Raw genomic sequence first — 14,542 nt, forward strand, 5'->3', positions numbered from 1 at the left:
GCAACCCGGTGGACTGTAGCAGCCAGGCTCGTATATCCATGGGATTCTCCAGGCAAGAATACTGGAGTGGGTTGCCATTTCCTTCTCTGGGAGATCTTCCCGACCCAGGGATCAAACCCATGTCTCCTGCATTGGCAGGTGGGTTCTCCAGACTCAAATGCCTGTGGACAGAGGCTCAGCATCCCTCCCAAGCCACCCCACCAGACGTTAGCTCAGGGTCCCCTCGGTGTGCCTGGCTGGCCGGCGCCCACCGCTTCCTGGGACGTGATTCCCACATCTTGAGGCCTGGGCCAGGCCTTGACCTGGGGCCCCAGCGTGGCCCCTGCAGGGTCGGGGATGTTCCCGGCCCTGTTCCAGGGCTGTCATCAGCCGTGGGTGCTGGGTTCCCGTGAGTGTGTGTGGCTGGGAACTTTCTCTTTTAAACGAGGGCAACGATGGCCTCTCTGAAGAATCCTCACCTTCAGCCTCAGGGTTGCGCCCCTGGCTGCTCCTTTGGGGGGCTACTCCTCATTCCCTACACCCCCCGCACTCCCTCACCCCGCCCGCAGACCAGGTGGATGGGAGACGAGGCAGCTCTTGCATTTAGCAGGAAGATTTACGGTGCTGCCGGAGAAGGCCTGTCCTGGCCCTTTGCAGTCCAGAACGGCCCTTGAGGCGGGGACAATAAATCCAGCCCATTATTTTTTACGAGCCTCCCACCCCATAAACAACTCCTTCGGCTGGTGAGCCCAGCTTCACGCCCTTCTCCTGGCCTGGCCTCCTGCCAGCCCCGGCCAGGCCGCCCTGCAGGGACCCCAGTGCCTCGTGGCCTCGGCCTCCTCATGTGGACAGTGCAGGGGTAGCTCGCCCTGGCCCCGGCTCCCTTCTCTGCTACAAGTCCTGTGGCCTCACTCTTCTTGTCTACAAGATGGGACAAACATTAGTGTTCATCATAGAAATTGTTATGAGGACCAAAATGAGAAGCTATGAGTACACTCTGTTCCCTAGTGGACTGCCTGGACCTGAAGTGGGTAAAACTGTCAGCTGTCACTGGGCCCCACTGTGTGCCAAGCACTCTGCCCAGACGGTGGCACGGGTCATCAGACCCCAGAACGGTCTGATGCCGTGCGGCTGTGTTCTCCCATTCTGCCGAGAGGAAACGGAGATTGAGAGGCGATTCATCCCCTAGTGAGTGATTAGCACAGTCAGGATCCGAACCCATGTCTTGCCAACCCCTAAGACCAACCATGCTGAATGAACAAATGGATGGAGGGCTGGGATCAGGGGTGGCCCACTGCCTGGAGCCCCTTGCAGCCCCAGGGCCCCCCCCCTCCACCCTCTACCTTCAGGCAGGCTCCACTGTCCTGCGAGTTAGTGCGGTGGCTGGTTCCTGGGTCCCCCGAGCCCTCCGCTTTCTGACAGCCGCGGAACCCCCTGCCACGTCCCTGCGCACTCGCCCCGCCCGTGGCTCCTCTCCCTGCTGTGTGCATCACGAGGCTGCCCTCCCGCGCCTGAGCCTCGCCTTCCCCGCTTTCCACAGCACGGCTCCTCACCAGCCCCCCACCCGCCTTCTGTTCTCCCCATGGCCAGGGAGCCCTTGTCCAGTTGCGGGCCTTAGTGTGTGCTCTCTACTTTGCCTCAGCGGCCAGGCCCCAGTCCCCTCCCTTCCTGGAGAACTCGTCATCATCCTTCAAAACCCACTTCACTTCATCTCCTCTCACGGAGCTGTCTCCGACTCCGGGACAAGCACGTCATCCTCCCAGTGTACACACACAGCCCCGAGGCGCTCCGTCCTCTCCTGGGGCAGCGCGTGAGCTCCTGAGAAGGGCAGGGGTGTGTTTCTCACCCCCGTCTGATGCAGGGCGGGAGCAGGGCACGTGACAAAGAGGATCGGATTAAAGTTCTTTCCCGTCCCTGGCACCAAGCAGCACCAAGGCTGGGCTCGCTCCCTGGGCTGCGTTCAGCCCCCGGGTCAGCCTGCGGGTGGCCGAGGCCCCGGCAGCAGGGGAGCCTGAGATGACGAGTCCAGAGATGCTCCCCTGCGCACGGTCCACGCCCCTGCGCGAGCCGATTCCTCTCCTGGAGCCTCGTTCCTCCATGCTCTAGCAGCCCTACCCCGTGTGACCCAGCGTGCGCCTCCATGTCTGTGCACCGAGTGAGGAGTCCACGCGGCAGTCAGTTCCGGTTAGAGTGAACGCTGGGAATCAGCGTGGGCTCCCCAGGCTGGGGGTCCGCACCCGCGATACAAGCCCTGGGAAAGGGGGAGGTGCTCCGCGGTCATTGCGTTCCTTCTGTGTGCCAGGCCCTTGTTACCCTTTGATCCTCAGGGGACCCTGGGAGGTGACAGCTGCCCCCTCATTGTGCAGAGGAGAGAGCGGAGGTGCAGGCAGGGACAGTGGACACAGCCAGTTTGGGATGGAGCCCACCCGGAGCCCAGGTGTTGGCGGCTCCGAGCCTGGCTGTTCCCCACGGCACGTGGTGGACAGTGGAGGTGAGGCGGGGTCGGGGGGCTACTCGTGTCCTTGGGGAATCTCCTGCTGGCGTGCCCCCCAGCATCCTTGCAGCTGCCCCTCCGGGGCCCCCCAAAACTGCAGGGGGAGCACGCACATGGCCACCACATTGGCCCTTCCCACACCGGGGCTCCTCCGCCTCGTCACCTGTCAAGAGGGAGAAACAGACTTGTGCCCTGGTCACAGCCAGTCTGTAGCCTGGGGCACGCAGTTCATGCTGCACCATGGCCACCTTTGGGGCAGGGGTCCCCAGTGCCTGGACCACGGGCTGGTCCCGGTCCCGGCCTCTTAGGAACCGGGCCGCAGAGCAGGAGCTGAGCGGCGGGCGAGTGAGCAAAGCTTCGTGGGCCAGTCCCCACCCTCCCATCGCTCACATTGCCGCCTGACCCCTTCCCCCCACCGCTTCCCATGGAGAAATTGCCTCCCGTGAAACCAGTCCCCAGCGCCAAAACGGCTGGGGACCGCGGCGTTAGGGGCCCTGTGGGGGGCGGGAGGGGTGGCAAGGGCAGCCAGGTGAAATACGGGACAGCCTGTATTTGAACTTGGGATTTCACATCAGTAGTGAATACTCTTTTTTGGCACAAACGTGACCCAGGCAACACATGGCATGCTTACACTCGGGGTGTCTTTGTTGTTCCTCTGAGATCCAAACTTAACCAAGCAGCCTGTGTTTTCATTCGCTGTGTCTGGCATCCCTGGGGAAGGAAGCGGGCCTTCCCCCTTCGCCTCTGAACCTGAGCAGAGTGATAAGTCAGGAGGCAAGAACGTCTCAGGCCTTGCTCCCAACCACCTGTGCCTTGGAGAGGTGTGGACGTGCTCATGGTGACGCCTAGCGGTCAGCCTGGGGAACTCCAGAGGCCAGGAAGGGGAAGAACCCTTAGTGCGCCGGGGGATGGAGGTGGCCCGGGGTCCAGGGTGAAGAGCGGCTCAGAAAGAACAGGCACTGCAGAGCTGGATAAAGGGAGCCTGGGGTGCTTGCGCTGAGCACCAGCTTCGTCTCAAGGGGGCTCAGGGACCCTGAGCTGGAGCCCTCCCCACTTTAGTACCCTTTAACGACCTCCCTCCTCCCCTCCCCAGAGGAGGAAACCAAGCAAGTTCCAGGCCACACACTTTAGAAAGGGCCACGGGAAGTGGAGCTGGTAGAAACCGGGCCCGCCCCACCTCGGCAATGCCAGCCTCCCTGTGGCAACTGCAGCGCTGCCCACGTTTGTACACATGTGTCTGCGTGCATGGCCATCAGACAGGTTCCCTCCCATCTGACAGAGGCGGCCTTCCAGGGGCCCCCAGTGCCAGGACTGGCCCAGGCACTGGAGGTGAGGGGCTGAAGTGGGCTGGGGTCCACCCCTGCTTTCCGAGAAGGCCAGCTCTGCCCCTCTTATCTGCCCCAGCTCTTACCTGGCAGACCAGGAGCCCGCCAGGGTCTCAGCTCTCCATCTGTCCATCTGTCTGTCCGTGTACACACTTGGTGAGCAGCCGTGGCAAAGGACTTGGTTTTAGCTGAAAAAGCGCCCGCGACATGCAGGCACCCTGGCTGGCTCTGCTGGCGGCCTCAGCAGAGGGCCTGGACGCGGTGGTGCCAGCAAAGGTATCAAACGAGGGAGTGAAGGAATGGGTGGGCCCGAAGGCTGGTCAACAGCTCCCGAACTGGAAGTGCCTCATGAGCCACTCTCTGATGTGACGGAAAAAACTCTGAACTTGAGGGGCGAGGCATCAGGAGCCCAGGGGCTGGGAGCCGGAAGGTTGGGTGTGGATGCCAGGCTGACTGCCGCGTGGCCCAGGGCAAGTCCTGGCCAGTGGGTTTCAGCCTCCTTGGTGGAAAAGGAAAGGCTTCCTCTAGATGCTCTTTAAGTTCCTTTCCAATTCTTGCTCTCTGGAAAACTGGTCCATTCTGGCTGTTTTCTTCTATGTAAAGCCAGGTTCTGGCTTGGTTTCAGAGCTGACCAGGTTACTGAGGGGCCCGCCTCACTGTGGGTGCAGGTACACACCTACGACGGGCTGGACTGTGGTCCAGCCCCAGGAGAGGAGAGCGGGATGAAGGCACAGACGAGAAGTGGGCTCGTCCTGCAGAAGGGTCTGATGGCCAGGAGGCCTCCCTGTGTTCATGGAAAGAAAGCATGCAGGCAGGTGAGCATTGAACGTGGAGGGTATAGGGGTCAAATCCCACGAGGGCTGGGCGGCAAGTGCTGAGAGAAGGCAGGGTGTGGGCTCAGAAGGGCCTGTCCCCCCCTGCCCCAGGGCCCTGGCCTTCTGCCTGAAGGCTGGGGTGGAAGTGGTGGGAGGGCCATAGGGTCTGTGTGCCTGGGAGTGGGCGGTGGGCCCCTCGAGGAGAGGGTCAGCAGAGAGCAGAGCCCCGTCCCCCTGCGGGCCACCGAGGCAGCTGAGCAGGTGCAGGGCTGGGGGGCTGTGAAGTGAGCCTCTGGTCAAGGGCCTGGGACCCCTGCAGGCCTGCCGTTGGGACGGCCACAGTGGGGGCAGGTCCCCGCCCCCCAACACGAGGTGGGAGCCCTCCCTCTGAGCCTCAGTGTCGTCACCTCTCAGGTGGGCCTGCTGATGGTCCCTGCCACGCAGAGTCGTGGAGACAGGGACACGGGCAGAGAGTCTGGCATGCGGCCTGGCCCTGAGCCCCTCCGGGTACATGAAACCCGCAGTCTGAACCCCATGTCCCAGGTAAGGGCCACTCCCAGGGATTCAGCCTGGAGTGGGCTGGGCTCCTGGTCAGCCGGGGGGTCTGGTGTGGGGCCTCCGGCTGCCGGCATTGCCCAGGAGGGTGTAATTCGGGGCAGGTAGGGGGGACAGGATGGGAGACAGAGCCCTGCATTCTGCTAGACCCAGGCCTCGTAATGAGAGACTCTGGAAGCACCATCCAGGCGCAGATGCTGTTGGAGGGTAATTAGGGGGTCGAGGTGGAGCCGGGCAGGCAGCCCAGGCCGGGGGCCAGCAGCGCCCTGCTGACAGCAGCCAGGCCTGGGCCTGCGGACGGGCGCGTTCTGTTGTCTGAGTACTGGCGAGTGTTCTGGCATGGAGTCCAGAGCCCAGAGTGGCTGAACCCAGGCCCCTCGGCAGCGCAGCTGAGCTCAGCACCAGTTCTCAGGCCTGAAACGGGCACAGTGCAGGGCCTCAGGAGTCAAAGAGGTGACTTGGGCATGGGCCCTTCCCCCTCAAGGAGCCCCCAGTCTGGTGGGGGAGACCCAACTAACCCAGAAGTTACAATGAGTGTGGTGGGTTCTACGAGAGGGGGAGTCCAGACGGCTGTGGAGGCCAGGCCTAGCTGCTCATCCAACCTAGGGACTTGAGGGGAGAGTGGAAACAAGGAGGGCTTCCTAGAAGAGGTGACGCCCAAGCGGAATCTCAAATTGCTGGCCAACAGCCGAGCATCCCTGTTCGGAGCCGTGGCAGGCAGAGGTGAGGAGGACCTGGAGTGCTGTTCAAGAACTCTCAGCCTAACCCTGGGCCCTGGCTGGGGTGGGGCAGTGAAGGGACTCTGGCAATAGGAAGACACCGTCAGGTTTATGCTCTAGAAAGTTCCCTCTGCTGCTGCCAGAGAAGGACCGGTCTTCAAGTCACACAGGACAGACTTCCAGTTACAGCTCCCCCACATCCTACCCACGTGACCAGGGGCAAGGTGCTCAGCCTCTTGGAATGACTCTAAGATGATGACAGAGCTGCTCGCCTTGCAGGGTGACGTGATAAGGGGCTGTGTTCTCATAGCTGCCTCTGCCCCCAACCTGGGGCGGGGCCCTGCGGACCAGGAGGGAACGGAGTGTGCTCCCGCCCGCAGCCAGCTCAGGCCGGGGGTCTGAGGACCATGGAGATGGCACTCCCTGTCTTGCGGGAGGTTTGGGCTGAGAAAGCAAAGCTTGGAGGAGGTTTGGAGTGAGAAGCTGGCACTTGAGATGGGCTTGGAGAGACAACGTGGAAAAGTGGATGTAGCCAGGGAGGGCAGGGTGGGGTCGTTTCCCTGCTGCAGATCACGCTGGGGCCAAGGTGAGGAAGGGAGAGGACAGCTCCGGTTTCCCTGCCCCTCCCCCGGCAGTGAGTGCTCCAGTGCTTTCTGGAGGTCCCCCAGGAGCACAGGCTCTGAAGTGGGAATGCCTGTCCCTTCCGTGTCCCTGGGGCAAGTGCCCACACCTTTCTCCGTGCTAGTCTCCCCATTTGCACAGTGGGTCATGGTTCCCCTGCAGTGAGTTTCTGGTGGGCCTGTTTGCAGCCCGGAGCTGCCACCGTTCTATCTCACTTGTGGGCTGCCCCTGGAGCCAGCCCCCCCAGTTTTGAATCTCTCGGTCCTTTCGTGTTCTCATCCGTTAAGTGGGGCCAGTACTTGGACAGGCGCGCGCTGCTGGGGTGCTGGGGGGAGAAACAGTGAGATGACGCACGTGAAGGGTGCGGGCCAGCCTGGCGCACAGGCGGCTCCGGGCAGACGGGGGCAGCTCTTGTCCCCATCGCTGCTCCCACGGGCCCATCCTTGCTGCTGCTGCCCCGGCGCCTGTCCCCCCACGGCAGAGCCCTCCTGATGTTCCCTTCAGTCCCTGGTCAAAGCATGTGGGAGCCCGTGTTTGTTTTTCCCTGCCTGGCTTGGCCAGCCTGCGGGGTCTGGGTCGGGGAAGGCGGCAGCTTCTCTCTGGGCTCCTTAATTTCCTACCGATGAGGGGGAAGGGGAGGTGAGCCCCTTCCTCCCGAGCTGGGGGAGGCTGGGCAAGGTCATTGTTCTCTCCTCCCCGCTCTGCGTTCCCAGCTTGCCTTCCCTTCCTGCGTGTGGAAGGGACAGGGATGCGGAAAATGATGTTATTGATGAAGTTGCCATAGCAACGACCCCTGAGCGACACACATTCCAGCTCTGTTATCCTGGGCTGTGGGGGCTGCGAGAAGGGCCGGCTCCTCAGGACAGACGGATTGCCCTCAGGACAGACCGATTGCCCCCCGCGCCCTGCCTGCTTCAGATGCATCTGTGAACTCTGCTTTACGGAAGACACACAGCTTGTGCACACTGGTTTGGGGCAGGCAGATTCTCCCATCGCTGACCTCTGTACGCGCTCCTATAGAGCTTCCAAAACTGATAGAAGGCCTTTGGGAAAATAGGCCCCGGTTGGGAAGGGTCGTGGGGTCTGTCCCAGGGCCTCAAGAAGACCGGAACGCGGGGAGGGGCCATGAGAAGGAGTCTCAGGGCCCTTGGGAGAAGGAGGTATGGCCCCGAGTCCCCATACATGGCGTGGCCCCAGCACGTTTTCCCCTCACCTGATCCAGCCTCGTGGGCTTGTGTATGCGATTGCCACAGCCATACCCCCATCTCAGGCTTACAGGGAGGGTTAAATGAAAGTCAGAGTCCGAGCCCCCACCCCCTGACTTTCGGAATGCTGAGAAGAGAGGGCTCTGAAATGTGTCCCAATCCAGCCTTCGTCCCCGTCCCCACAGAAGCTGCCATCCCTTCAGGCTCCCTGGTCGTGTTCAGGGTGATTACAGTAGCACCCCCGCCATCTGCCTCCAGCTGCACCCCTGCCCCCACAAACGGCCTCCACCCAGCCTCCAGAGACCTTTCTAGCCCAGAGCACATCCCCACCCAAAGCAGAGGCCCTCAAGTCCTCACCTGCCCGCAGCCAGCCTCACTGGCCCCGAGAAAGGGCCTGCATGCTGAGCAAGCACTGGGAGGCAGGTCCCCCGAGTGGCCACTGGTCACAGGTGAAAACCAAGGCTCAGGACAGTGAAGCGATGGCCCAAGTTCACGCAGCAAAGGTCAGAGTCTGAACACAGACCTTGGCGGGCTGGCCGCGCGGCTGCTGCGTCCTCACGGCTCCCGCCCCATCCCGGGCACCGAGGAGACACGCGGTCCGAGCTTGCAGGACGTAATTGGATTTGGGGGGGTTGGATCAAATTAGATTCGACCTGGCGAGCAGCCTGGCCTGACTGGCACCAGGCCCCCAAGGGCCGGGGTTTCTGGGAACAGCACTGAAACCCTATCTCACTTCCCCGCAAGGAGGGGAGACGAAGGGGGCTCTCCGCTGGACTCCGCGCCATGTGGTATCAAGATAGGGAGCGGGGCCGAGGCCGCGGGCGCCCCTGGTCCCAGGCAGCTCTCCTGTCCAGCTCCCAGGAGCAGGCACAGTGCAAAGCAGGGGGCCGCAGCAGGACAGAGTCAGCCAGGCCCGTCAGTCCCGCAGGCTCGCAGAAGCCTGCTCTGTGCCCGGTTTAGGCTCAGCCCTTTGATCTGAAGGAGCCTGCGGGCTGGCACCCATGGAGACGGCTTGCCAGCTGGACCTGGCGAGGACAGGCCTGGCTGCCTCAGAAGATGGGGACACAACTGGGGGAGGGTCCAAGGCCCCTTCCAGTGTGGCGCCCAGGACCCATCTCCCGGAGCAGAAGCACTTGGGGACGCACCCCTTGCGTGCCCTGTGGGTTCACCTTGTACATTCAGACTTCCACTGGGCCCCGTGGCCCTCAGCAGAGCCGTCCGCTACCCCTGAGGCTCCGAGGCACAGAGGAAGCCAGGCCAGGCTCCAGGTGGTGGAGCCCGCGCCCTGTTCCCTGCATCGCCCTGCGCCGCCCGAGTCCCTTAGCCCCCCCAACCCCATCTGTAAGGTGAGGGACTGAAGCGGGCCACCCTGGGGTCTCAGCCTGTAATCCAGAGCTTCCCAGGGCGTCATGTTAAGTGACAAGAGCCTCCTAGAGGGGCTGGGGCAGGGCATCCCAGGGCGTCGTGTTAAGTGAGGGGCAGGGACCCTGATCCCACGGGAGCCTGCAGGACTTCTCAGAGCCCTTAACCTGTGTCGTGTCGTGAGCTCCCTGACTCGGGCACCCTGAGGGGCCACGTCTCACAGAACTCACAACAGCGCGTGCCGCAGCAGCGCTTTCCAAATTCCCTGAGCCCCTTGCCTCGTCCCCTAAATAACAGGCAGCGGGTTTACTCTGCCCGAAGATAAGAAAGCCTTCACTTGTCTGTCCTCTTCCTCCACTGGGTTTCTCTCCTTTCCTCCCCTCCCCTCACTTTCTCACCCGCCGCATCTCTGCTTTCCTCCAGTTACTGTTTGCTGACCCCTAACTCTGGTCCAGGCCCTGTGCTGGGTAGTTAGGATACAGAAAAGGGTAAAGCTCAGGTCTGCCCTCAAACTACCCAGAGTCAGGAGAGAGCAGCTGAGCAGCTACTCACATTTAACACGGGGAGAGTGAAGCGGGAGCCACGGCTAAAAGCTTTGCTTTTTAGGGACCTGCTCTGGGCCACACACATCTCACAGTCTTCTCAGTCTTCTCATTCGAGCCTTACAGCAACCCTTGGAGGAAAAGATGCTGACAACCCATTTCTCAGCTAAGAAAAGGGAAGAAGGCCTCGAACCAGGGGCCCAGGTTCAAGCAGGCGGGTCTTGGCCCCAACCCCTCGTGCACAAGGCTCAGTCTTCCTCAGCGTGTCTTGATGGTGTGAGCACCAGGCCGGACCTTCCGTCTGGTACCTTGGCATTTGCTCCCCAGTAAGGTGCCCTAAGCACTTGCCATGTGCAGCCAGGATTCTGGGCATGGGACACAACAGGGAGACACAGCCTCAAGGAGCTTGCTGGCTGGTGGGTGGGCCAGCCCTGGGTAGACATGCAGCGGAGGAAGTGCAGAGCCTGACTGCCTCCCACCCCTCAGCGCTGTGCCCGCTGAAGGACGGACAAAGCCAGGGGATGAGCCACACCCAGAGCGAGCGCACTGGGCAGCCAACAAGGGGAGCCACTCAGCTTGGGCCCGGGGAGGGCAGAGCCCAGCCCTTCGCTCTCCGCTTGCTCAGGAGGTGGCCAGAGTTGACCTTGGTCAGCTGAGAGCCTGTGGCCCTTCTGGGAGCAGCTGCCAAGGGCATGGCCAGGCCTGCTCCAGGCCGCCCTGCTCCCTCCCATCTGGTGGGGAGACTGGCGGTGGCCGCTGAGGGAGAGTGAGATCTCAGAGGACAAGCGGGTGAGGGTCGGGACCCCGCGGTCACAGAGCACCCATGCTGAGGGCCTCCCGCTGTCCGGAGAGGCTGGAGCGGGCACTTGGCTTCTGGCTTCAGCCAGAGGGACGAGGCTTCGGGCGGACTTGATGGCTCGGCAGGAGAGCTGAGGCTCCACCCTCAGGCTCCGCGGCCGCTGGGAGAAGGGCAGAGAGGAGCACAGCGTTCTGTGCTTCGTCAAGGGGCTGCCCAGAGAGCTTCCAGAGTCTGAATCTGCCTTCAATTTTCGTAGGCTCTTAATTCTGAGGACAGTTAATAGTGACAGGTAGAGTGAAGGCAGGATGAGAAGGGGACGAGAGAGGATGGATGAGAGGGTTGGATGGCATCACCAACTCAATGGGCTTGAATTTGAGCAAGCTCTGGGAGTTGGTGATGGACAGGGAGGCCTGACATGCTGCAGTCTGTGGGGTCGCAAGGAGTCAGACATGACTGAACGACTGAACTGAACTGAACTGAACGGTTTCTTAGACCAGCTCTGTGCCGGCTTCCTGGTTCTGTTCATCCCAGAAAACGTGTGCCGCCTGCCAGTCATCTGGGTCCCACACGGGGTCGCGCAGTGAGCCAGGGATGGGAGCCCAGCGGCCTGGGTTCCAGACCTGCCGTGTGAGCTGGGGCATCCCTCCTGCCTCGAGGCCTCTCGCTCCCCATTTGTAACCATTTGTAAGGTGGATGGACCCAGAGCCCTCCAGCCCTGACTCTCTGTGGTTCTGCCGGTCATGAAGCCGACCTTCTCGTAGCCCGTGGAAGCTGGTGCTGCACCAGGGTGGAGGGGAACAATGTCACACAGTTCCCGTGTCCGCCGAGTCACCAGCACAGAGGAAGCCGTACCCCCGGCCCCTAGCTAGGCAGTTGTAGCCGTCTGTGGAGTGGTTGCTAGGGTCATTTTTAAATGTGATGGCGATCGTTTGACGACCACCGTCTCAGGGAGAAGGTACCTCGGGAAGCTCTTGGGCTGAGCAGACTCCAGCCGCCTGTGAGCCTGGCTGTCGGTGACTGCTGCTTCCAGCTGTTCGCTCCCCATCAGCCTGTTTCCCAGGATGGGGGATGCTTGGGGGGAAGACCTCGCCCTCTGCCCCAGACCCTCATGGAGGAAGGGCAAGGCTATCCCATTTCCCCTCCCTTCCCTGTGGGGACAGTCAGTGGCAGGCCCAGGCAACCGAGATGCTAGCAGAAGCGAGAGTGATAAATGCCTGGAGAACTAGGGGGCAGGGCTCCAGGCCCAGCTGTGCCCCCAGGGGTTCAAACAGTGTGGTTGAGAATCAGTACCCACCCCTCCTATCTCCTCTGCAAAGACTTCTCCTCTCAGCCAGCTCTCCCCCTGTTTGGGGAAATAGTTTTTAACAAACGATATGCTAATGTTAGGGCCTCCCTGGTGGCTCAGAGGTAAAGAATCCGCCTGCAATGCAGGATATGCCAAAGACTTGCCAGTTCAACCCCTGGGTCGGGAGGATCCTCTGGAGGAGGGCATGGCAACGCACTCCAGTATTCTTGCCTGGAGACTCCGATGGACAGAGGAGCCTCCCGGGCTACAGTCGGTGGGGTCACAGAGAGTTGGACAATACTGAGCAACTGAGCACACACGCAGGCATACTAAATGTTAGTGAGTAATAAATTTTAACTTTCAATAGTAAATATAAATTTCCCCATTTAATCTCTAGTAAATATTTATAGCTGTCATATATTAAACACATAAACCCAAGCTTTTCAGGCCCCAGTGTGACAATTTGATTTGCTTAAGTAGAAAAATCGAGGTGAAGGAGTAATAAGAGTAATAAAATCAGATGAAACCAGAGGTCAGCAAAATGCACACTTCATTCATTTTGATTTGCCTTGTTTTATTCAACTTCAGACTTTTTTCCGGCCTTGATTGTAGCTGTCAGGGTGTTTGTGTGTTAAAACATCTATCACTGCCCAGTTGCCCCATGCCCGTGCTTACAGTGGACGAGGTCACGATCGAGCTAGTGCTCACCTGGAATGGGAGACCCGTGAATCACCTGGGGGAGGAGTCTCTGGGTGGTGTGGGCAGACAGCAGCTCTTCGTTTCATCCACATTTATGTGGACTTGTGGACTTGTGACCTCTGCCCTCTCACTTGACCCCTGACCTCATAAATTCTGGAAACTCCTCACAAATCACCAGGAAGATAAACATCAACTGGGGTCAAATGAAGGGGGTTCCAAGCCGCTCCAGGCAGACCGAAGGGGAGATCAGGTCTGCTGGGGTGGAGAGGATGTCCCAGCAGCCGCGGGTGACTCAGGCAAGGGACCAAACGGGCCACCCCAGGGAACCCTCCTTCTCCCTGATGACTCCAGGGTCCTCGGTGCATTTTGGTGAAATTCTGGGCACGCACGTCACTGGGCAGCGTGTGGAGGCCAGAACTCTGGGGCAAATGGTCTGTAGTCCCTGGCCTCAAAGCCTGTGGGCAGCCCAGCTCTGCACTCCGCGAAGCTTTGCGGGGCTGGCAGTGGCAGAGACTGGGGTTTATAACCCAGGGCCCCGGTCAGGTCCTTGTGGTGCCTCTCTCGGTGGAGACTGGGAGCCTGGGAAGGGAGGAGATGGGGAACCCAGCCGGCCTTGGGAGGGACGGGGTTTCTGAGTCAGCTGGAGGGGCCTGCCAGGCAGGGCCACCATGAACAGGGCTCCAGATAAAAAAAGCCTGCAGGAGCTAGAGCGTGGGGGTGCCAGGACAGGAAGTGAGGGGCCCCTCTTCCGTGCCCCCGCCCCCGCCCCAGCCAGCAGGGGAATCCCTGGCAAATTGCCTTTTGAAGTTGAAGCCTCAGAGGAAAAGCTGCCTGAGATTTGCAAAAAATTAAGATGGATTTTAAAAGGAGCATCTGCCAACCAGCAGGAATCTCCGGCTGAGATTAGGAACACAGTGGTGTGTGTGGCCTGACCTGGAATAAACTCGGGGGGCCCCAGGCATGCAGGACTCTGCTCTGGGACTGGGGGTTCCGTGGGTCCAGGGGAGTGTGCTGCGTGACCAGGTACACGTGGAGACCCCCCTGGCAGCTGGGGGATGGTGGGGGGGTGGGGGGGTGGTTCAGAGCCCCGCCATGGCGCTGGTGAGGACGAGCCTCGGTTGCCCTGAAGCCCAGGGGGCCAGCACAGCAGCGTTGACTAGCGCAGGAAGGCAGCGAGGAGGGCGGAGTGGGCCGCACTCCTCTCTGGGCCCAGGCGGACAAGAAAGTCTCCACCTGCCTCACGAGGGCTGAGACATGCCTGTACAAACTGAAAAGTGTTGTGCACCACCGCCATCCTTTTAAATCCACCCCCACCTGCTTTGGTGGGTAAACCAAACCACCCAAAGCCCTGACCTGAAAAGCACTCTGTATAGCCCAGGCCTTGTAATCTGACCTGGGTCAGGAACATCTCTGTGGGTCCCGAGAGCTCATTCACATCCCTTAGACAAGGCCTGGTGCCTGCAGCCCTGGGAACCGTGTCCTTGGCTTCTCCCTAAGGGGTCTCCATCTGGGTGGCTAGGTGCGCCCCCGTGTGTGCATGCCATGTGTGTGCTAATGGCTGCCCAAGAACGTGACGTTTGATGGTGACATTTCCCTGGTGGTTTCCTTTAAGCCTGAAATTTTCTCCCTCCCTGGTCCCCAACCCCTCTCTCATCTGTCTCTTCCCAGAGGGTATGAACTGCATGAACAAAGACCATGGCTGTGCCCACATCTGCCGGGAGACGCCCAAAGGTGGGGTGGCCTGCGACTGCAGGCCCGGCTTTGACCTTGCCCAGAACCAGAAGGACTGCACACGTAGGTAGATGGAGGCACACGGGTCAGACATCCGCACGCGTCTCCTGCCCTGGCTTGAGGGTGGGGGTCATGGGGGCTGTCCAGTCTGCTGGATGTTACTCAAGGAGTGTGCTCAGTCCCCTGGGGTGCAGAGAAGGGCAGGGCCCCCAAAGGGGCCTGGGAGGCAGAAGGGACGGGCCGTGAACCCCAGACTCGGGGTTTCCCTAGTGTAATACCACTGACACAGCCCCAGGCCTGGGCTGGACCTTACACAGCGCCCTGTGTGGTCGTCGGGTGACGCTCGCTGTAACCCCTTCCTTCCCCACCCTCCGTCCCCACGCCCAGAGACCCGTGGGCCCCTGAACGCAA

The 14,542-nt window shown here is 61.0% G+C and overlaps 1 protein-coding gene across 2 annotated transcripts in view; it reads left to right on the forward strand.

Moving 5' to 3' along the window:
- Window positions 1–14,542, forward strand: part of SCUBE1 (signal peptide, CUB domain and EGF like domain containing 1) — a 129,622-nt gene that overhangs the window by 61,411 nt on the left and 53,669 nt on the right. For both annotated transcript variants that reach the window (XM_061124369.1, XM_061124370.1), the window contains exon 5: window positions 14,069–14,194. In XM_061124369.1, coding sequence (XP_060980352.1) covers window positions 14,069–14,194 — 126 coding nt within the window. The remainder of the gene's footprint in view (window positions 1–14,068; window positions 14,195–14,542) is intronic.

The sequence above is a fragment of the Dama dama genome, chromosome 22, assembly GCF_033118175.1.
Source record: "Dama dama isolate Ldn47 chromosome 22, ASM3311817v1, whole genome shotgun sequence".
Lineage (NCBI taxonomy): Eukaryota > Metazoa > Chordata > Mammalia > Artiodactyla > Cervidae > Dama > Dama dama.